At 37.9% G+C, this 22,375-nt stretch overlaps 1 protein-coding gene across 1 annotated transcript; it reads right to left on the reverse strand.

Moving 5' to 3' along the window:
* Nucleotides 1-689: 689 nt before the first annotated feature.
* Nucleotides 690-22,367, reverse strand: LOC128693259 (beta-glucuronidase-like). Its single transcript, XM_070104293.1, has 6 exons — nucleotides 22,201-22,367; nucleotides 21,792-21,935; nucleotides 17,313-17,397; nucleotides 9,538-9,714; nucleotides 5,878-6,016; nucleotides 690-1,597 (listed from the first exon to the last, which is right to left on the reverse strand). The coding sequence occupies exons 1-6, from the start codon at nucleotides 22,260-22,262 to the stop codon at nucleotides 1,443-1,445; spliced, it is 762 nt and encodes a 253-aa protein (XP_069960394.1). The 5' UTR covers nucleotides 22,263-22,367; the 3' UTR covers nucleotides 690-1,442.
* Between the last annotated feature and the right edge of the window lie 8 nt (nucleotides 22,368-22,375).

Consider the following 22,375-nt stretch of genomic DNA (forward strand, 5'->3'; position numbering starts at 1 on the left):
GCTTGTTGATCTGGATAACATGATAAAACAAAGCTTGTTGAGCTGGATAACATGATAAAACAGAGCTTGTTGAGCTGGATAACATGATAAAACAGAGCTTGTTGAGCTGGATAACATGATAAAACAGAGCTTGTTGAGCTGGATAACATGATAAAACAGAGCTTGTTGAGCTGGATAACATGATAAAACAGAGCTTGTTGAGCTGGATAACATGATAAAACAGAGCTTGTTGAGCTGGATAACATGATAAAACAAAGCTTGTTGATCTGGATAACATGATAAAACAAAGCTTGTTGAGCTGGATAACATGATAAAACAGAGCTTGTTGAGCTGGATAACATGATAAAACAGAGCTTGTTGAGCTGGATAACATGATAAAACAGAGCTTGTTGAGCTGGATAACATGATAAAACAAAGCTTGTTGAGCTGGATAACATGATAAAACAGAGCTTGTTGAGCTGGATAACATGATAAAACAGAGCTTGTTGATCTGGATAACATGATAAAACAAAGCTTGTTGAGCTGGATAACATGATAAAACAGAGCTTGTTGAGCTGGATAACATGATAAAACAGAGCTTGTTGAGCTGGATAACATGATAAAACAGAGCTTGTTGAGCTGGATAACATGATAAAACAAAGCTTGTTGAGCTGGATAACATGATAAAACAGAGCTTGTTGAGCTGGATAACATGATAAAACAGAGCTTGTTGAGCTGGATAACATGATAAAACAGAGCTTGTTGAGCTGGATAACATGATAAAACAGAGCTTGTTGAGCTGGATAACATGATAAAACAGAGCTTGTTGAGGTAAATAGAATTTTCAGACTTGCTGCCTTACAATATGCGTTACTAATTACAGCAGGAAAATTAAGTATTTGCCATTCAGGAAAATCTGCTGTTTAGAAAATTTCTGAATGAAATGGCACATTGTTGGCAAATATGAGAACAAACAAGTTGGTGAACACGTTTGTACTGGGACAATACTTTACTGTGTATAGAGTTGTGACTTGATAAAACTCTACAAACAGTAAAATGTAGCAATAAAAACTGGTTCACCAACTTTGATGATATTTTGCTACAAACTTATCCTGTGTCATCATGAGCATGTCTCTAATACTTATTATTTAAGCACCATTATTTCTGCACTATCCTGTCAAGACTTTTCACAATGACTTTCAAGTCAATGTGGAACTAGAAATAGTTCTTGGTTACATTTAAATTATTATAATTAAGTTCATGACATTACTCAGGGGTTTTGAATAGTTTTAAAATGTAAAACATGGCTAAAACCGAAAACTTAACTTACTATAGAGAGAAATGCTTCTGTCAGATGCTAAAATTTAAATTTAGGTCCTACTAAATTGTAAAAATTCGACCCTGATTTGAAACTTAACTCAGAAATATGTAAAACAGATGGTCGATAATTGTTAGTAGTATATTTATATATTAAACATCCTATATAAATACTGTTTTTTATCTTCAGATGGGACATCGGCAAGTTTATTGTAACGATAACGGAGCAGATGAGCTGCCAGTTTTGGTTGGCGATTACGGGTGAATATTCCCTTCTTGTTCCCCACCACACGTATGATACCTATGGTGTCGAAAAGTAGACCTTTAATATTTTTTTGTAAAAAAGTGTCAGTCTGTAGTTGCTTTAAGAATTTGTTTATACAAAAAAAAATCTTTAAAGCTACATATCTCTTTTTCAATCTATTAATATACAAATCAAATAAAGATGATATTTTTAATAAAAAATACTATCTATATACTGTGTATATTAAACCGGTCCAAAAAATGCATGTTAATTTTAAAACTTCAAAGGAAGTGCGCTCCATAATGTTATTTTTATTCCACTATATGAGCCTGTACTGTGTGCCAAAATTTGGACCATTTCATGCATATTTAAAGGTTGCGCAAAACTTCATCTTTGGCTTCTCTCTATCACTGATAGCATCCTCAGCACCGAGTAGATGAAGTGTATTAGAATGGTGGTTAGTAGGGTGTCCCCTTGAATTTTTCTCAACTGCCCGGCTTCCGACGTGAGGTGACATACTTCGCATGACAATTCTTTCACCTGAATCAGAACCCACCTTTCCCATTAAGTTTCAAGAGGTGCAAAGTCTGCTATGCCATCTGGACGAGGGCAAGGGTCCCTACCCAGCAGCTAGATTCTAGCGTGCGGTACTTGAAGAAGTTAATGCGGGAATACCAGAGCCTCAAAAAAGTTGATAGCGAGATGATATGCAAGTGAGGATTTTCCAGAACTCCCTCGGCGACCTCTTTGACATTGGAACCAGTAATGCCCTGGCGCAGATGACCATCGAAGAGGATCGTGTGCTTTACCAAATGCAATGCGAGGATGTCACCTCCTGCAGCATGTCTGGCTCTGATCTCGTAACAGTGGGAAGGGAGATTTGGAAGCAACTCTGGGAAGAAAAGAGAAAGCGAAAAGGGCGAGAACAGAGGCTAAGGCAGCTTCATCCTCGGTTGCAGCACCTCAGCTGTCTTCCACGTCCTCCTCCAGCCTCGAGTCCGAGGACGACAAAGATTTTGCTTCTACTCCCAGTTGCTCGACAGGACTTATGGCATCTCCCAAGCGACTGAAGAACATCTTCGCCTCTCCTGCTGTTGCGTCAGCCCTCGATCGAGTCAAGCTCCCAGTCCGTGGAGCCATATTTATGGCAAAAGCCGTGGCATGGGCTCTTGGCCATGATCTCTCAAGTCTGACCATCTGCAAAAGCTCAGTCCGGTGATCTAGGCGGCAAGTACAGCTTTGAATGTACACTCAAGATCGAGAAGTCTTCACCTCCAAAGGTCTGCTTCTCCTGCACTGGATGCCAGAGTGCACAGTGTAGCTGTGCTCATTACTGGCCCAGGAGGTTCCGAGAAGTTGTTAGCTGTGTCAAAGACAGAAAGGGGAATGAGGAAGGCATAGGTGGAGGCATACATGGCAGCTCTTGAAGGCTGGTCACTCCATCCTCATATTCAAAGCCTGGTCTTCAGTACAACCGCCTCGAACACGGGTCTCCACCGCGGAGCCTGTACACTGATCAAAGAAGGGCTGGGTAGGAAACTCATATGGACAGCTTGCCATCATCATGTCTTGGAGATTGTCTTCTCCAGTGTCTTCAATGTAGTCTTTGAGTCGACTGGAGGACCGGAAACCGAACTCTTCAAGAGGTTTCAAATGGAGTGGTGCAGCGTCAACCAAGAGGTATACGTTGGTGACCCCGGCGAGATGTTCTGTGAACACAGAGAGGAAGAGCAGCACATTGACATGGTTTCTTACATCAAGCAGGCTATGAAGGAGCATCAAGTGTTAGCACACTACGCCGAGTTCCTCAGCCTGAGCTTCCTCTTCTTGGGTGGAGGGGGTGACAAGTGGGCCAAGTTTCAGCCCCCAAGCCCGACGCATTATGTGCAGTGGATGGGGAAGGGATTGTATGTCCTGAAGGTTTACCTCTTCTAGAATCAGTTCAATCTCACTGCCAAGGAACTGCGATGGATCACTCATTTCTCGTCGCCTTGATCTACGTCCGGTTCTCGAACGAGGATCCACGTGGTGTGCAAGCCCCATGCAGTGGTTTGGACTTCCACCAAACTCTTCGAGTGTATAACACAAAGACATCGAGAATGCTGCTGCCATCACCTCTGCACACCATCTCTGATATCTGTTGGAGCACCTGGCTGGATTGGCATTCTTTGACGAGAAAGTGGACATTGCGACAAAGTGCAAGATGTTGACCAACCTTGAGCAGGAAAAGAGATCAGGGTGTCCCCATTGCTTGCAAGGTGTCTCAGAGATCAGAGTTGGACTAGAGTAGTTCGTGTCTAAGAGGACGCTGAAGGTGTTTAGTATCTTTGCTGAGCAGAGGAAGGGGAAAGAAAAATCTTCCTTCTTGAAATACGACCCCAAAACGTGGGAGACGAACACGACGTTCTTCGAAATGAAGAAGTCTGCAGGCTCTTTGAAGATCATGAGCGATGCAGCAGAAAGAGCTGTTTCCCTCATTCAGACCTTCAGTGTGTCGCTGATCAAGGACGAGGAGCAGAAACAGTACCTTCTTTGCCTCGTGGTGGATCACTGTCGCTGCTTCCCTGCTCCGACCAAGGAGAGACTAATGAAGGAGGGTGATTGCTGAATTTTAGAGGGAAAGATTGAAGTCCCATCTTTTCTCGTCATTCAAGTAGGCACGAGGACGCATTATTACGAGTGAGCGCAGCAAGCAGAGCGATATCTTACTGACAATTGGTGTGAGAAATGAGCCACCCAACACGACCAGATGCTTTTGAGAGGCTAATAAGTTTTTCCTATATACAGCTACCCTCCACTTTCGTGAGTTCCACTTCTGCGAGCTTCAAACATTCGCGAATGCCCAGCTGCCCAATTGATAGGAGCATAATTCCCTACAAAATTCTGTTTGTAGATATGAAGAGGAAACGGTCTCAGTTGACCATCACAATGTTCTTCGCAAGGAAGCCTGCCACTACCCCTGCCACTATCCCTGCCACTACTCCTTCTGCTACCCTTACCACCTCACCTGAGCCTCAATCCATGGCAGAATCTGACTCCATTGCTAACTCTGACTCTAGCAATGTCGGCAGTGACACTGACAGTGAAAAGTTAGAATCCACACACTAGACTCATCATGCCATGCAGTTTCAATCTATATAATTATCTCCATTCAACTGTCATCAGCAACTGCATGGCTAACTATCATCACCATCATCATCATCACAAGTCTTCAGAGTTCTGCCTAACCTTACGAGTGGTGAGTGTTTTGTTTGTTCATTATTTGTTATTAAACCATAACATGTATATACAATATTTTACGATGTTTTCATGTCTTTTATGATTGGATCAATAGGTTAAGGAATCAGTATTGATAGACTAAGTAAATGCTATTATTATATTTCCCTACATTTTATTTGCACACCAAACATTAGCGAATTCTCAAGATTCACGAGGTTCTTGATCCCCTGACCCTCACGAATGTGGAGGGCCTCCTGTAAGATAGAGACCTAGTTCCCATCGAATCTGATAGTCTCATGAAATTAATTATTATTAACAGTTTTTTTCACTGAAATTCCATGGAAACCTCCCAGAAAACCACGGTATTTGAGGGGATGTTTGGCCAAATTTTCATGTTTGTTCATTTGAGAAGCGAACTGCGTGAGATTTTCTGTCGTGACACTGTTTTTTTTTTACTAAATTTGAAAGCGAAAAGATGGGAGAATACGATTAAGAATTTACATTAACTTTTTTTTCAACTTTTATTGGGAGAAATCAGCTGGGGAAAACTACCATTTTCAATGATTTTTCAGTTGAATACAGAGTCCAGTGGTTGATGAAGGTCGATCAAAACTGACTATTTCTCATTCAAGAATTCATGACAAAACACTTTGCTTTATTTAAATCGAGTGGTATATCCTCTTCAGTGCATAAATAATCGCTCGCTCGTTTCACGCTCAACAAAGCGCTATAAACTGGTTATTGAGTCATCCTGCTGCTAGAGAAAATTGGAACTATGCTATGCGAAAGAGGAAGAAAAACTTAAATTTCTTCAGTTTCTCTTCTGTCGGCGAGGGATGCCTTTTTACTCAACCTCTAAAACTGAACAAAATTTCCTGAAAATTAGTGTGAATGTTACTTAGGAAATATAATAAAATAAAACTTGTGAAGCGAACAATTTCACAACTTTATGTTTTTTGGACCGGTTTAGTGTGTATATATTAGATGATTATACACCTTGCTTTAGATTTCAAAATATTATTCTTTAAATAAAAAAAAGTTTCCTTACTACACAGGTCACCAACTTTACTTTGAGCTACTGCCACACAAGATACAGCAGATACAGCTGTCTCACTTACCCTGTGGAGTAGCAAAGTCCGCAAAATTCCAGATCATCTCCCCAAAGAAGAAGCCTCGGCTGCGAAGCTCATCGAAAGCTTCAAAGTTCTGGATCATCAGCTTAGCCTGATACTCTTCAGTCCATGTGAATTCTGGATCCTTAAGGGAAGAAAAATAATCATTGTAAAATTCACTGAAACTGGGAAAGTACAATTCCTGCACTCTAAAGGAGGGTTTTGATATTGATAGTTTGGAGGGACATCTTAACTGTCATATATCAGCGCCTCTGCAAAAAAACAGTAATTATGTACGAGTGACCGTGAAAGTGTTGAATGATGATGAAAGTTTTTTCTTTTTGTGTCACCCTGTCTCGGTAGGAAACGGCCATCGTGTTAAAAAAAACAAATCACTTTATAGATCTGTTGTTGAAATGCCAGAGAAATCAAGCATGTTATATACTCAAGGAAAGTACTAAATCTGTAAGAGTTAAACTGTGCCTGGGAAAAGGAAGTAAACAGGTTTGATCCAAGGAAGGGAAAGATTGCTTTAATTCCTCAGATTGAGCTTTTCATCTGCTTCATTGTGCTTCCTTGAAAAGAAAACCAAGCAATCAACCAACAATATGCATTGTTTTGGGCAACGTATTAGAATGACCAAGTGAGAGTATAAATGTAGGTCTACCAGCTTTCTCCCACCAGATCTGAAGGTGTAAGAATTTTGGCATATTATTACAGGATCGACACTGACTTGCAAGCCGTAATATTACGGGACCGACAGTGAAAGGGTTAAGTGAGGGGAGGTTGCATATCAGATCAGAGTGAGTAGAGACGAACCGTTTTTATAGTTTGATGATCTGTTTGAATGTGAGCAGTGTGAGGTAATTAACATTTATTAAGGTATTCAGGAAAACTAGTTGGTAGAACTAGACTACTAGAGTCTTGGAGGTGGGAAGTGCAGTGTCTGCACTCTGATGGAGCAGTGTAATCTTGCAGCTGAGGATCATTTGAACTGTGAAGTCAAGAAATTTTTGCAAGACAGCTATTAAATGAATTATGGTGAATGGGTTTCCATTGTTTTGGGTCACCCTACCTTGGTGGGTCTGTCTCCCACTGATGTAGTGATCCTAAAAGAAGAAACGCATTAACCATCGTTCATTCAGTTTCTGTCTAGCCAGCAACATGCTGATGTAAACCATACCCCCGGCCGGGATTGAACCCGCGGTCATAGAGTCTCAAAACTCCAGCCCGTCGCGTTAGCCACTAGACCAGCTAGCCACAATAAGATTCATCCAACTAGGTATATTTCTACACCATAGGAAAGTTAGCACAGGCACCTCTGTGACCACAAATGCAAGTTTTTACAGACGAATCTCCAGCTAGCGTGGCCGTGACGAACTCTAGCTCAAGTCCCTTCACTGCCGTCAACATGACTTAAGAAATCGTAATGACACGATTGCAAATAAACCATACCCCCGGCCGGGATTGAACCCGCGGTCATAGAGTCTCAAAACTCCAGCCCGTCGCGTTAGCCACTAGACCAGCTAGCCACAATAAGATTCATCCAACTAGGTATATTTCTACACCATAGGAAAGTTAGCACAGGCACCTCTGTGACCACAAATGCAAGTTTTTACAGACGAATCTCCAGCTAGCGTGGCCGTGACGAACTCTAGCTCAAGTCCCTTCACTGCCGTCAACATGACTTAAGAAATCGTAATGACACGATTGCAAATAAACCATACCCCCGGCCGGGATTGAACCCGCGGTCATAGAGTCTCAAAACTCCAGCCCGTCGCGTTAGCCACTAGACCAGCTAGCCACAATAAGATTCATCCAACTAGGTATATTTCTACACCATAGGAAAGTTAGCACAGGCACCTCTGTGACCACAAATGCAAGTTTTTACAGACGAATCTCCAGCTAGCGTGGCCGTGACGAACTCTAGCTCAAGTCCCTTCACTGCCGTCAACATGACTGGAGATTCGTCTGTAAAAACTTGCATTTGTGGTCACAGAGGTGCCTGTGCTAACTTTCCTATGGTGTAGAAATATACCTAGTTGGATGAATCTTATTGTGGCTAGCTGGTCTAGTGGCTAACGCGACGGGCTGGAGTTTTGAGACTCTATGACCGCGGGTTCAATCCCGGCCGGGGGTATGGTTTATTTGCAATCGTGTCATTACGATTTCTTAAGTCAACATGCTGATGTCACAGTTCAGATGACACTCTAAACTACAACATCCTCATCCCTCATCCATCAATGTTATATACATTGCTCACGCTCCAACAGCACATCAAGCCATAAAAATCACTTGCTTCCACTCATTCCAATCTAACGTGCTCACACAAGCCTATTGAATACCAAAGCTCTTAGCACTCAAAAACCTCCTACCCTCTCCTTCCTTCAGCCTTTTATGGGATGGCGCCTACCTCCACTCAAGGTTTATATACCCACTTAATCATCCTATTTTGCTCTCTCCTCTCTAAATGTTCAAACTACCTTAACACCCTCTCCTTAGTCCTCTGAATTATATTTCTGGTGATCCCAGACCTAGCCTACAAGGCTCAAATTCTCTGAATAACCTAGTGCTGACACCACTCTGCAGTACTAATGTTCAAACATGCCGAGGTGGAGGCATAAGGGTACAAAGTAATAAGCATTTATCTGAACGATATTTATAACAATAACACTTCTTCAGAAAGTGTTCCAAATTCAACATAGTCGACAGTGCCGAAGTCAACACACAAATGTGTAGACCACCAAATCTTGCAGAAAGCAGTCCATACAATGAACATATTCTGCACATAAGAGACAATGCTCAGAATGTCTATTTTTCCCAAAAAATAAGTGTGTAAGGTGTATTTACGAAACTCTTTAACAACTACTTCCATCCTTTCCCAGGTCGTCAACATCAAGTGTGAAGAAGTAAAAAAAAAAAAAGGTTGGAAAAAGTCCGCTTGCAGTCTGCCCAGAGCAAAGTCTCACTTATCAACATAATGTAAATAATTTAAGGAAGAACAACATCTTCCACTACTCACTATTTATTACAAATACCAAATCTATCATGAAATATTATCATGTTCTTTGCATCAAAGGTCTGGGTGAAAAGATGGTCAGCATTCAGTGCCATATTAAAAGGAACTGGTGTGCCGGCACAAAAGGGATCCTCATACAGCAGGATTCTGGGCAATCTGTGCACAAAAAAAAATTTCTTTTCAAACGATTACCTTTACAGCCATCTACACAGCACTGATACGTAGGGACACAGCAAGTCCCACTACCATGGCAAGATGCCTATAAATTACTACACTTTTTAAATTTATGAAAATTAAATAATTTTTCAATTTATTCCTTTCCTTACATTTACAAAGACAAACCAAATTAGTAATATGCAATTTTTCCCGATAACACTGATATACACATCCTTGATAACGTGAAAAATACCGAAAATGATTGGAAGTTCAGTATTTTTTCACATTGGCTGTTTTACATATTGTGGTATCACCTGTTTACTGTGATCTTATTGCTTACTGAATAAATAAATATAAAATTTAATGAAAGACGATAATACAGCTGAAGGAAATATATGGCAGTAAGACTGGAAGAAGTCTGTAAAATACAGCCTCAAGACTTCAATACACAGAAGATCAAAATAAGAGAATGTAAAAATTAGAGAACTAACCATATGAAAACCTGGAATGGAATCGGCTCCATACTCCGAGATCATGACTGGTTTATTATGGAGTTCATGCCACTCTGTAAACTCTGTGATGGTCTGTGGCTTGATGACTTCCAAGTGGCCAGTGTCGCTGTACCATGAATAGTAGCGGTTCACCAGGATCACATCAAGACTGCTTACCTGGACAGTTAAATAACATTAACAGTTGCTCAGTGAGGAAACGAAGGTTTTGAGTTATATGCAACAAAATATGTAGGTAAAAATATAGTGTCCTTTCATAATGTTAACTCAGAGAATACAAATTACAAAAAGACAATTTAAATTGAATCATTAATGTAAACTGAATAATAAAAATTTAATAATAATATCTTTATCTACTACAAGTACATGTACATGGTATACAGGTCTAGCTAACATCAATGACATACTACTATATAGAAAGCCGCTTGTTATGCTGAGCATATCGGCAAATTAAGTCAGTTTTGTCCCAGGATGCAACCCACATCAGTCAACTAACACCCAGGTATCCATTTTGAACTGATTGGTAAACAAGGACAGGGATAGCATGTGTCTTATGGAAACACGTCCCTAATGTTTTCCAGCCGTTCTGGAGGAGATTCGAACCCCGGACCTCAGTGTGTGAGCAAAGTGCGCTAGCGATCGAGCTATGGGACACTTAAATCATATCAAAACTATTTTACATAGATTTGTATCAATGGACTTCCACTAATAGATAAGAATAAAATGAAGGGAATGGTTAATATAAACAAAGAAATACGTGACATACTGTACTGGAAAGACATAGGGAATGAGTGATGGGTAATTAATTTTATTTTCTTTGGAAAGCTCTGATTTGATGGGAAATAATGAGAGACTGACAGAAATGATCTTTGTCAAGTGGTAATTTAAGAAATGTTGCAGAGCTCTTAACATCAAACTTGACCTGCATATTCAAGATATACTGTAATGGTTTAAAGCTAGTAGTACTAGGCTTGCTAGTGAATCTTGGCTAATGAAGATAAAGTGAATAATTTAATATGAAACTTTGTTACTAAAGCTAAAAAGAAAATGCAATGAAGCCTTTCCTCACTTAACGACGGAGTTCCATTCCTAAAACCACATTGGTAAACGAATTCGTCGCTAAGCAAGGAGCATATTGCTTTAATGTCGCTACTGCACCATTTATAACATTTTTATTATATTTTTAAAAGTTTATGCAGTAGTGTACTGTATGCTGTAATAAACAGAATAGAGGGAATCAACTCTAATACATTATTTAGGAATACATACTGGTCAGAAAGACTGTCATAAGTCCGAGTCATTGATAAACGAGTACTTTGCTAAGTGACGGGAGGCTGTACTGTTTATATAATGTTTATATAGTGTCAAAGAGATGTATATGCAGATAGTCAAGATATTGCTTTATAAATTTGCAAATTTTCTAAACTTACAAAGTGATGCCACAGGAATTTGTACAAAGGAGGATAATGGTGATATTAATTTTGATGGGAGGATGGGGACTCGTTTTGCAGCTGTATTATTATTGATTATTATTATTATTATTATTATTTTTATTCGGAGGGGCTTTTGGAGGATGACTGATGGAGATTAATTAGACGGTTAAAGTATTCCCTTGTCCTTCCTTGGTGCTGCCAATGTGCAGTATAATGAACACAGATTTAACATATTGAGTTAATACTAAATGGTAATCTAAGCAACATTACATATATTTAAATATTTTACACCTGTAAAGTTAACACAAGCATAATGTGCACACAAAAAGCATTTTCAAACATTCAGAATAATATACATATTTCAGAAAAAACATAAATCATGTCATAAAAATATATTAACATTAATATATAATATATAAATATATTAATATATTTTAATATTAAATATGCATTAAATGTTAAAAAATGGGGAAAATGTTGACACGACATGAATGACACAGTTACTACAAGAAAGTTAAACCACCAGAGACAAAAATTTAATACACATACAGCATGTTCTTTGTCCTTTGGTCGATTAAGTGCAAATATTACAGGTCAATAGGAGTCTTCAGCTTTGGTAGCACATACCACTTTACTGAGGAACAATAGAACTGCAGTAAATACAAGATAAGAAATGCCTAGGCATGCTAGTGGCCTTCTTTGTAATTAATATTTTATAACATATAAACCACACACTGTAAGCTTTACATTGAAATAAACATTCTGATTTTGATTTGATTTTAAAGAAGGACGCAAGAGAAGGCAAATTTACCACGAGACCATCTGCAGATCTTATTTATCTCGAGAAGTAAAACACGGAACAAAACGCCCTCTGTCTTTGTCATCCCGTGATGAAGCTAATGTCAACACCAACATAAAAATATGTATGACCTAATAAAGAATATCAGAGTAGAAGCATTAAAAAGAACGTGTATCTCTTCCGTCTTCCTCTCACTTCCGGTGTTCCGTTTACATAACACATTTCTCTGTCACAGTCTTATGCTTTGCAATAGTTTCCTATTTTCTTGTAAATTCTGACCAAAATATTTTACCCAGGCACTAAGTGCTGAATTATAGAATGAGAATGGAATGTGTTCAGTGCGACAGTAAATAAATATGCTGTTTCAACAGTCTTTGTAAAGCAAACCACAAGCTAGTGCTGTTTGAGCAGTTCTTACACAAGTTAGTGCTGTTTGAACAGTTTTTACACAAGCTAGTACTGTTGTAGATAGACTCTGTATAACCTAACAAGCTAATGCTGCCCAAACAGTCAGTGTACAGCCTCAAACAAGCCTGCATTGTTTAGTCAGTGTACAAGGCAGGTGCTCTAATAAACTAAGTCCATTGACGAGTTGATTTTAATAACCTACAGCAAAGTCAAGAAGATTCTGATTCAGTAAACATGTGACTGGTCGAGACAAGTCAGCTATGTGGGTGGCATTTGCAACTGACCTCCTGATCAATTACAGATTAGTACTTGTAGTAATAGTAGTAGCAGTAGTAGTAGTAGTGCATTTATTATACTACTGTATTGATAGAAAGCACTAAACCCATGTGGGTTGAGGTAAGTCTGGAAAGTGAACCTGTGAAGGTTATTAAGTGCTGCTTGGAAGGGTGAGGCTGTCAGATGAGTGAGAAAGGTAGAAGTGGTGAGATAGAAGTGGCGAGGATGAGCAAAGAGATCACTGGAGATAGTCGAAGAATGCACAATAAAACATTTTCAATAAATATACCTTATAAACTGAATTTGCATTAGAGGTCAGAGAGAATGAGCATACATGACCATTAAAGGAAAGCTGTAAAATAAAGTCTGTCGTCTCTGATGAGTAGGACAATGAAGAGATTTTTAATTGAATATATCGACACAACTTGATGATTCTCGTCCCTGAAGTATGACAAACAGGAAGTGATAAAAACAAGAGACAGACACGTATAGCAAAAGGAGACACTAATGCAGTTCACCTACAAAAGCTTCTCTGTACTGTACATGTCTGATAATTCTCACAAGTGGCACTGGGTGTTCCTCTACAAGATAACCACAAGAGAGCCTGGTAGGGCCAACACGCAGGTGGCACTGGTTGTTCCTCTACAAGATAACCACAAGAGAGCCTGGTAGGGCCAACACACAGGCACGAGAGCAACATTTCCCACAATCAACAACACTGAAGATAACTCACCAGCACCATGCTCTTAATTAACCACAGCCATGTATCATATTAAAATACAAAAGAATATAATAGGAAGATTTCCTGTCATCATCAACAAAGAACAAAATGAAATAACAATAAAGAAAAAAATGAGTCTTCACAGAGTGGTGGGACAACATAAAAGACGAGAAATTGAAAAATCATACGACTTTATGCTTTTGGAAGCACGACTAATTATTTTGGTACAGATATGAAAAATTCACAATACCACAACCGAAGCAATTCACAAATCCAAATTTTTTTTAAGCAAAACAGGAATATGTTGCAGTTGATTCTAGGCCTTTTATGATATTATTAGTGAATATGAAAAGAGGAGAACACGAAAAATCACAAGATAGTGGGAGATGAGACAGCCAGGACCAGGGCAAACTATGTATATTATGAAGATTGGAACATTTAACAAGGGTAAGGGTGAAGGAAGATTTTAGAAAATTTAATTACGAACACGAGGAAATTTAACAAGACTACATCTATAAAGGTTCAAAAAGGGAGAAGTAATTTTGTCAGATAACAAACCCCTGAACCATTCAATTCAGGATGGACTGAAAAGTCATCTAGTTTCTATTTCCAATTTATTGCACAATCCTTACTGTATCTCACGACTGGACGAGCAGCTGATAATCTTCATGGAAATTTGAAGCAGCCATTGCAAGAAATTACCAACAAGAGGAAAAAACAACCAAACACTTCACAAATGTGTAATTAAATTCACCTACCTCCTCTGTCGTCTCATTCCCTTGGAGTTTATCTTTAAGTGATATGCAACACAAAAGTTTCTACCACGTCTTATGTAAATATTCACACTCAGTCACAGAAAAAATAATTTTAGGCAGACATTTCAGTAATGTATTATATAAGAACGAGCACAAATAACTACAATAATTCAGCGTACATACAGCATGTTCTACACTTGAGTCATAAGACAACACACAAGTAACTTGGCGAGACACATCATCAACACTGGTTGCATTTACAACATTGCTGTAAAAAAAAGTCACTGCAGATGTCGAACTTAATGCCACACTACTACAGTACTGCTCCAGTAAAATGTACAAATGCATCTTTGAGATGTAGTTGCTTTTTCTATATAAATCGCAGCAAGAAGAAGCAAATATTTTCTTACGATAAGTATATTTTAGAATTATGTACTAAATGCAAAAATAATATAAACTTCATAGTTTTCTTCTTTATCGGGTCACCCTGCCTCAATGTGTTGAAAAAAAAGTGTATTTTGTGTGTTTCACTACAAGAGTATACCTGTAGCACTTTTAATCAAGAGCCAAATTCCTACAGACCTTAATTACACACTGCCATGCTAGGAGGGAGGAGTATGTGGAGAGAAAAAGAGAGGCTAAAAGTTTGGTGAAGCAATGTGAAAAGAGAGCAAATGAGAGAGTGGGTGAGATGTTATCAACAAATTTTGTTGAAAATAAGAAAAAGTTTTGAGTGAGATTAATAAGTTGTGGAAGCCTAGGGATGGATTTAATAGTTAAAAATATGAGAGGTGAGTTATTAAATGGAAAGGTAGAGGTATCTGGAAGATGGAGGGAACATTTTGAGGCACACGGAATAGGAGAAGAAATTTCTTCCTGGGTAGAGGCATGGTTGACAAATAGGCAGCGGAGACTGCATAAATGGGGTGAAATCAGAATGAAGGCACGTCACAAGCGGTATTCAACAGGAGTCAGTGGTGGGCCCCTTGTTGTTCACAGTTTACATAAATGACATAGATGAGGGAATAAAGAGCGACATGAGCAAATTTGCTGATGACACAAAAATAGGCCGTCCAATTCATTCTAATGAGGACATTAGAGCACTCCAGGATGATTTGAATAAACTGATGCAGTGGTCGGAGAAGTGCCAGATGCAGTTTAATATTGATAAATGTCAAGTTCTAATTAATATATATATATATATATATATATATATATATATATATATATATATATATATATATATATATATATATATATATATATATATATATATATATATATATATTAGCACACTGGCCGATTCCCACCAAGGCAGAGTGGCTCGAAAAGAAAAACTTTCACCATCATTCACTCCATCACTGTCTTGCCAGTAGGGTGCTTTACACTACAGTTTTTAAACTGCAACATTAACACCCCTCCTTCAGAGTGCAGGCACTGTACTTCCCATCTCCAGGACTCAAGTCCGGCCTGCCGGTTTCCCTGAATCCCTTCTTAAATGTTACTTTGCTCACACTCCAACAGCACGTCAAGTATTAAAAACCATTTGTCTCCATTCACTCCTTTCAAACACGCTCACGCATGCCCGCTGGAAGTCAAAGCCCCTTGCACACAAAACCTCCTTTACCCCCTCCCTCCAACCTTTCCTAGGCCGACCCCTACCCCGCCTTCCTTCCACTACAGACTGATACACTCTTGAAGTCATTCTGTTTTGCTCCATTCTCTCTACATGTCTGAACCACCTCAACAACCCTTCCTCAGCCCTCTGGACAACAGTTTTGGCAATCCCGCACCTCCTCCTAACTTCCAAGCTACGAATTCTCTGCATTACATTCACACCACACATTGCCCTCAGACATGACATCTCTACTGCCTCCAGCCTTCTCCTCGCTGCAACATTCATCACCCATGCTTCACACCCATATAAGAGCGTTGGTAAAACTATACTCTCATACATTCCCCTCTTTGCCTCCAAGGACAGAGTTCTTTGTCTCCACAGACTCCTAAGTGCACCGCTCACCCTTTTCCCCTCATCAATTCTATGATTCACCTCATCTTTCATAGACCCATCTGCTGACACGTCCACTCCCAAATATCTGAATACATTCACCTCCTCCATACTCTCTCCCTCCAATCTGATATCCAATCTTTCACCACCTAATCTTTTTGTTATCCTCATAATCTTACTCTTTCCTGTATTCACTTTTAATTTTCTTATTTTACATACCCTACCAAATTCATCTACCAACCTCTGCAACTTCTCTTCAGAATCACCCAACAGCACAGTGTCATCAGAAAAGAGCAACTGTGACAACTCCCAGTTTATGTGTGATTCTTTATCTTTTAACTCCATGCCTCTTGCCAAGACCCTCGCATTTACCTCTCTTACAACCCCATCTATAAATATATTAAACAACCACGGTGACATCACACATCCCTGTCTAAGGCCTACTTTTACTGGGAAATAATCTCTCTCTTTCCTACATACTCTAACTTGAGCCTCACTATCCTCGTAAAAACTCTTCACTGCTTTCAGTAACCTACCTCCTACACCATACACATGCAACATCTGTAATATAATATTGTTTATAAGATTTGAACACCACTTTAAAAAGAGACAGAACAATCTTAATATCATACATATCCTCATACATAAAGCACAATGAACTAATATAGCTTAAAAGGTCAGGCACAGTAACAGTAAGTAGCTGCAATGGCAAGAAAATGTATACAGTGTTCGTGACTTTTAAAACCTCATACCGGGTAACTACTGCCATCCATTATACTGCCCATTGCATCATGTTGATCATTAAATACTATACAATGTAATCCATCATCAATTTTGTATACATCCTCAACCTGAATGTAAATATTTGATGTGACAAGATTGTTTATTATTCAGATTTGTAAATAATATAAAGAGTTATATAAATACTAACTTCTGACATTTACTTTAAAATAAATGCAGTAATTTTGTCCTTTTTTGTTCCAGTACATTAATACAGAGCAGCTTTGTTCCCACTGGGAAAAATACTGGTACAATGTACAGCCAATATTATATAATAAATTCTTTACACTGTTTGATATTCCTTTTCCTCCCAGGATAATATCGGACAAGGTACGAGTACCGTTAAAACCAGAAAAATGTTGAGAAATGTGTCAGTGTTAACATATATAAGGCACACACACACACCTTCCAAAAATAAAAAAAAAATTGACAAGGAAGAGTGACAGCCTCATTAAAACATGAATGAATAAGTGTAACAATTGTCACTGTCAATTAGCATGAAGCGCATAATAATCCACCACCAATCAAAAGAAAAATGATCACATCCCCTATACAACGAGGGTGAGACTGTACATACAGCATGTTCAGTGCTCTTGTCAGCATACACAGCACAGGTTACTGGACGTGTCTGGTCAAACTTCTTGGTAGAATTAACCACATTACTGTAAATATTTGTTAAGATTTAGTGGTATACAGACCTTACAACTAGCTTAGTTCCTTAGTATTACAAGAAACTTTTTCTCGTCTGGGGACTGCATAATTGTTGTTAAACTAGTGTACCTCATCAGTCTCTTATATAATGACGGGGAATACGATCTTTATACACTATATACCATCTTTATACATTACAGTTGACCCTTGAACAACATGGGAGTTAAGGGGCGCTGAGTCCCCGTGTTTGCTGTTGACTGGAAGTCTTCCCAGTAACATAAACAGTTGATTAGCATATATTTTGTATGTTATATATCTTATATACTGTATTCTTAAAATAAAGTAAGCTAAAGAAAATGTCACTAAGAAAATCATAAGGAAGAGAAAATACATAAACAGTCCTGTACTGCATTTATTGATACCGTAAGTTTACGTCGTCTTTCCATCAGTACCTACATCAATATTGTCTTATATGATACAAAACACTGTAGATGTTATACATATTGCTAATACTAGATATAAAAAATGAAAAGATAATGGTAAGATAATGGTGTCTTTTTTCTTTCTCATAAACATGCAAGATTTCAGGTGTCTTGCTACTTCTACTTATACCTAGGTCACACTACACATACTTGTACGCATTTATGTATACAAACTAATCTGAGTTTTCTTTGATTTTATTTTTATAGTTTTTGTTCTTATTACTTTTCCTTTCATATCCAAGGGTAAGCGGAATAAGAATCTTTCTTCCATAAGCCAAAAACCATCTAAAATGCCGGGAGCAATGGGCTAGTAACCCTGTTTCCTGTATAGCCTACCATAAAGATAAAGAAGAAACCCATCAAAGTAGGATGTTTGAACGTGAGTAGTTGTAGTGCGAATGATAAGAAAGAGATGTTTGTGGATGTTATCAATGAAAAGAAGCTGGATATCCTGGCTCTAAGTGAAACAAAGCTGACAGGCGTAGGAGACTTTCAGTGGGGAGAAATAAATGAGATTAGGTCAGGGGGTTTCTAATAAAGTTAGAGCTAAGGAAGGGGTAGCAATAATGTTGAGGGAGTAAAATAAGGGTTGGATGTGAAAAGTGGGTTATAGTAAGTGTTCATGCACCTGAAGAAGAGAGAAGTGTAGAGGAGAGAGAGAGAGATTTTGGGAAATGTTGAGTGAGAGCGTGGGGAGTTTTGAACCAAGAGAGAGAGTACTTGTGGTTGGGAATCTCATGCTGAAGTGGATAAAAATGTTGAAGAGGCAGTTGTAGGTAAATTTGGGGTGCCAGGGGTATATGAAAACTGGGAGCCTTTAACTGAGCGATGTGTAGAAAGAGGTTTGGTAATAAGTAATACATATTTTAAGAAAAAGAGGATAAATAAGTAGGCAAGATATGATGAGGCACATAATGAAAGTAGGTTGTTATATTATGTATTGGTGGATAAAAGGTTGATGGGTAGGCTTCAGGATGTACATGTTTGTAGAGGGATAATGGATATATTGGATCATTATCTAGTTGTTGCTACATTTAGAATAAGAGGTAGATGGGACAAAAGTAAAAGAGAGGTGAAAGTTTATAAACTAAGGAAGAGGAAGTTAGGGTGAGATGTAAGAAACTATTGGCAGAAAGGTGGGCTAGTGCAAGCATGAGAAGTGGGGGGGAGGGGTTTGAAGAGGGTTGGGATAGTTTTAAAAACGTGGTATTACAATGTGCGGCAAAAGTTTGTGGTTATAGGAGGGTGGGTGCAGGAGGAAAGAGGAGTGATTGGTGGAATGATGAAGTAAAGGGTGTGATAAGAAAAAAAATAGATAGCTCATGAGAGGTTTTTACAAAGCAGAAGTGTTATAAGAAGAGCAGAGTATATGGAGAGCAAAAGGAAGATGAAAAGAGTGCTGAGAGTGCAAAAGGAGAACAAATGATAGAGTGGGAGAGGCACTCTCAAGAAATTTTGTTGAGAATAAGAAAAAAAAAATGGAGTGAGATAATTAAGCTAAGAGTAGAAAAGTTAGTAGATGGAGAGATGGAGGTATTGGGTAGATGGCGAGAATATATTGAGGAACTTTTAAATGTTGATGAAGAAAGGGAGGCGGTAATATCATACACTGGCCAGGGAGGTATAACATCTTTTAGGAGTGAAGAAGAGCAGGATGTGAGTGTGGGGGAGGTGCGTGAGACATTACGTAGAATGAAAGGGATTAAAGCAGCTGGAACTGACGGGATCATGACAGAAATGTTAAAAGCAGGGGGGGATATAGTGTTGGAGTGGTTGGTACTTTTGTTTAATAAATGCATGAAAGAGGGGAAGGTACCTAGGGATTGGCAGAGAGCATGTATAGTCCCTTTATATAAAGGGAAGGGGGACAAAAGAGATTGTAAAAATTATAGAGGAATAAGTTTACTGAGTATACCAGGAAAAGTGTATGGTAGGGTTATTATTGAAAGAATTAAGAGGTAGGACAGAAAGCCGGGATGCAGATGAGCAAGGAGGTTTCAGAGTGGGTAGGGAATGTGTAGATCAAGTGTTTACATTGAAGCATATATGTGAACAGTATTTAGATAAAGGTAGGGAAGTTTTTATTGCATTTATGGATTTAGAAAAGGCATATGATAGAGTGGATAGAGGAGCAATGTGGCAGATGTTGCAAGTATATGGAATAGGTGGTAAGTTACTAAATGCTGTTAAGAGTTTTTATGAGGATAGTGAGGCTAAAATTAGGCTGTGTAGAAGAGAGGGAGAATACTTCCCGTTTAAAACAGCATCTTTGCAGTGTATTCTCATATGGTTTTCATGGTTATATTCTCGGTTTCTTGGTCTCATTTGATAAAATGGACGATATGTTACAGAAATGAAGATGATTTTGATTGACTTCAGGACTGAAAGCAGCATGAAATTGAGCTCAAAGTAGTGGAACAATTCGATTTTTGCCAATGTTCCAGAGTACACAGATTGCGTCACTCTTCCACTATGTGTCAGATTGGTCGGTGTTATATACGTTCAGGAATGTGCTGGCATTATTTATATAATTATTACAATAATTCAACAGTGCGAATAACAGTAAATCTTCTATTTTTTTGTATGAATAAAAATTCAAAATGGAAAGTAAGCATAATACAGGGGAGTCCTGGGGACATAACTAATGAACAAAGGAAATGTTTTTTTAGTGCCAGGAATATCTACATTGTTTATTCTGGATCCTGTTTATATATTGGCAACATTTCTAATTTTGTGTTAATTGGCCAAATTACATATTACTGATCACTTTATTGGGTACTCGAAATAGGTAAATGATTTTTATACTCAATACAATACTAGGAATACTAGCAAAATAGCTATGAGTTTAGTTGACTGGAACAATGGAATTGGCCTAAAATAGGACTCAAAGTGGGCTAAATCGCCAAAGCGTGAATATCACTTTGCAATAGCGTAATTCTCTAGGTTTTCCATCAAATATCGTGCTTTTGTTTCCATTACCTTCGGAAAAAGATACTCTGTCATTACAAAAGATTTTTTTGGGGGGAGGGGGGAGGGGGGAGGGGAAATTTCTCAGCCATGAGAGCCATTCTCAGATCAGGGGATCAGAAGCTTAACTGGTTAATTTCCTTAAAGGGATTAGTAAAAAAAAGTAAATATAATGGAATAAAATAATTTATTTTACTTATCCCAAGTTGATACCAACAGTACTAATGTTGAACCTACCACCATTCAATGTAAAAAACAAAAGCAAAAATGTCATTTTATATATATATATATATATATATATATATATATATATATATATATATATATATATATATATATATATATATATATATATATATATATACATATATATATATGCCGAATATGTAAAACTGGTCAATTAGCAAGAACTCATTTAAAATTAAGTCCTGAAATTTTCTCTTATACCTTTAAAGATCATTTTTTTCATTAATGATAATGTAAAATAAATTAATTTTGCACCAAAAGAATCTTAGTAAACTTACCTAACCTTATTATAACAAGAACAATTTATTTTAGCCTAACCCAACTAAATATGGTTTAGATTAGTTTACATTAATTTAATACTAAACAAACACAGTGAAATATATTTTTTTCGTTAGGTTCAGTATGATTTTGGCGAAATTATTGCATACACAAATTTTCACTTGTCCTATATGGCAAGATGAGCGTTGCTATTTAAGCCAAGATCGCAAGTTCTGCCTATTCCGCACGACATATATATATACGTATATATATATATATATATATAAATATATATATATATATATATATATATATATATATATATATATATATATATATATATATATATATATATATATATATATATATATATATATATATATAGGGAGGTATCTAGAACTATATCATATATATCAAGATGAGATTTAGTTATAATAAAAGAATTTACTGACCTGAAATAGTTCTTGGCAGCTTCCTGGTCTGCCTGCGGCTCATTAGCAACACTCCACATGATGACACTGGGTCGGTTCTTGTCTCGACGCACTAGCTCTTGCATCACTGATATGTGTTTATTCATCAGTGGCTCATCAAAACCACTGAGTAGAAAAATTGTTAGTGTGTCATCAGAATGAATAGTAAGAATATCAAATACTTTTTAATTACAAATTATTAAGGCCAACTAACAAAATATTTTAATAAACTGGGACATATTTGATCTGTTTAGAGAATATGCATTAATTTTGTTTACCTTCTGATATTCACTATAGACGAGCTTGAAAATTATCACAGTTATGCACAATACATGACAGTAATAAATCCATGGAGGTCATGAATAATACTGGAAACAATAACAATTAGTACCTGAGACCAACAGCTGGACATTCATCAATAATCATAATTCCTTCCTGATCAGCCATATCCATGATCTCCTCAGCATACGGGTAGTGAGAAGTACGGAAGCTGTTGGCTCCCAACCACTTCAATAAACTAAAGTCCTTTACTATGAGAGGGTAGTCTAACCCCTTTCCTCGGATCT

This window comes from Cherax quadricarinatus, chromosome 90 (assembly GCF_038502225.1).
Source record: "Cherax quadricarinatus isolate ZL_2023a chromosome 90, ASM3850222v1, whole genome shotgun sequence".
Classification (NCBI taxonomy): Eukaryota; Metazoa; Arthropoda; class Malacostraca; order Decapoda; family Parastacidae; genus Cherax; species Cherax quadricarinatus.

What these genes read in the sequence shown, in the direction of transcription:
- LOC128693259 (XM_070104293.1), bottom strand. Translation starts at nt 22,262, where the DNA reads ATGGATATGGCTGATCAGGAAGGAATTATGATTATTGATGAATGTCCA. An exon ending in TGTCCAGCTGTTGGTCTCAG is followed by an intron (nt 21,936 to 22,200) that starts GTACTAATTGTT and finishes TTTTCTACTCAG; the next exon opens with TGGTTTTGATGAGCCACTGA. An exon ending in ACAAGAGCACTGAACATGCT is followed by an intron (nt 9,715 to 17,312) that starts GTATGTACAGTC and finishes TTAACTGTCCAG; the next exon opens with GTAAGCAGTCTTGATGTGAT.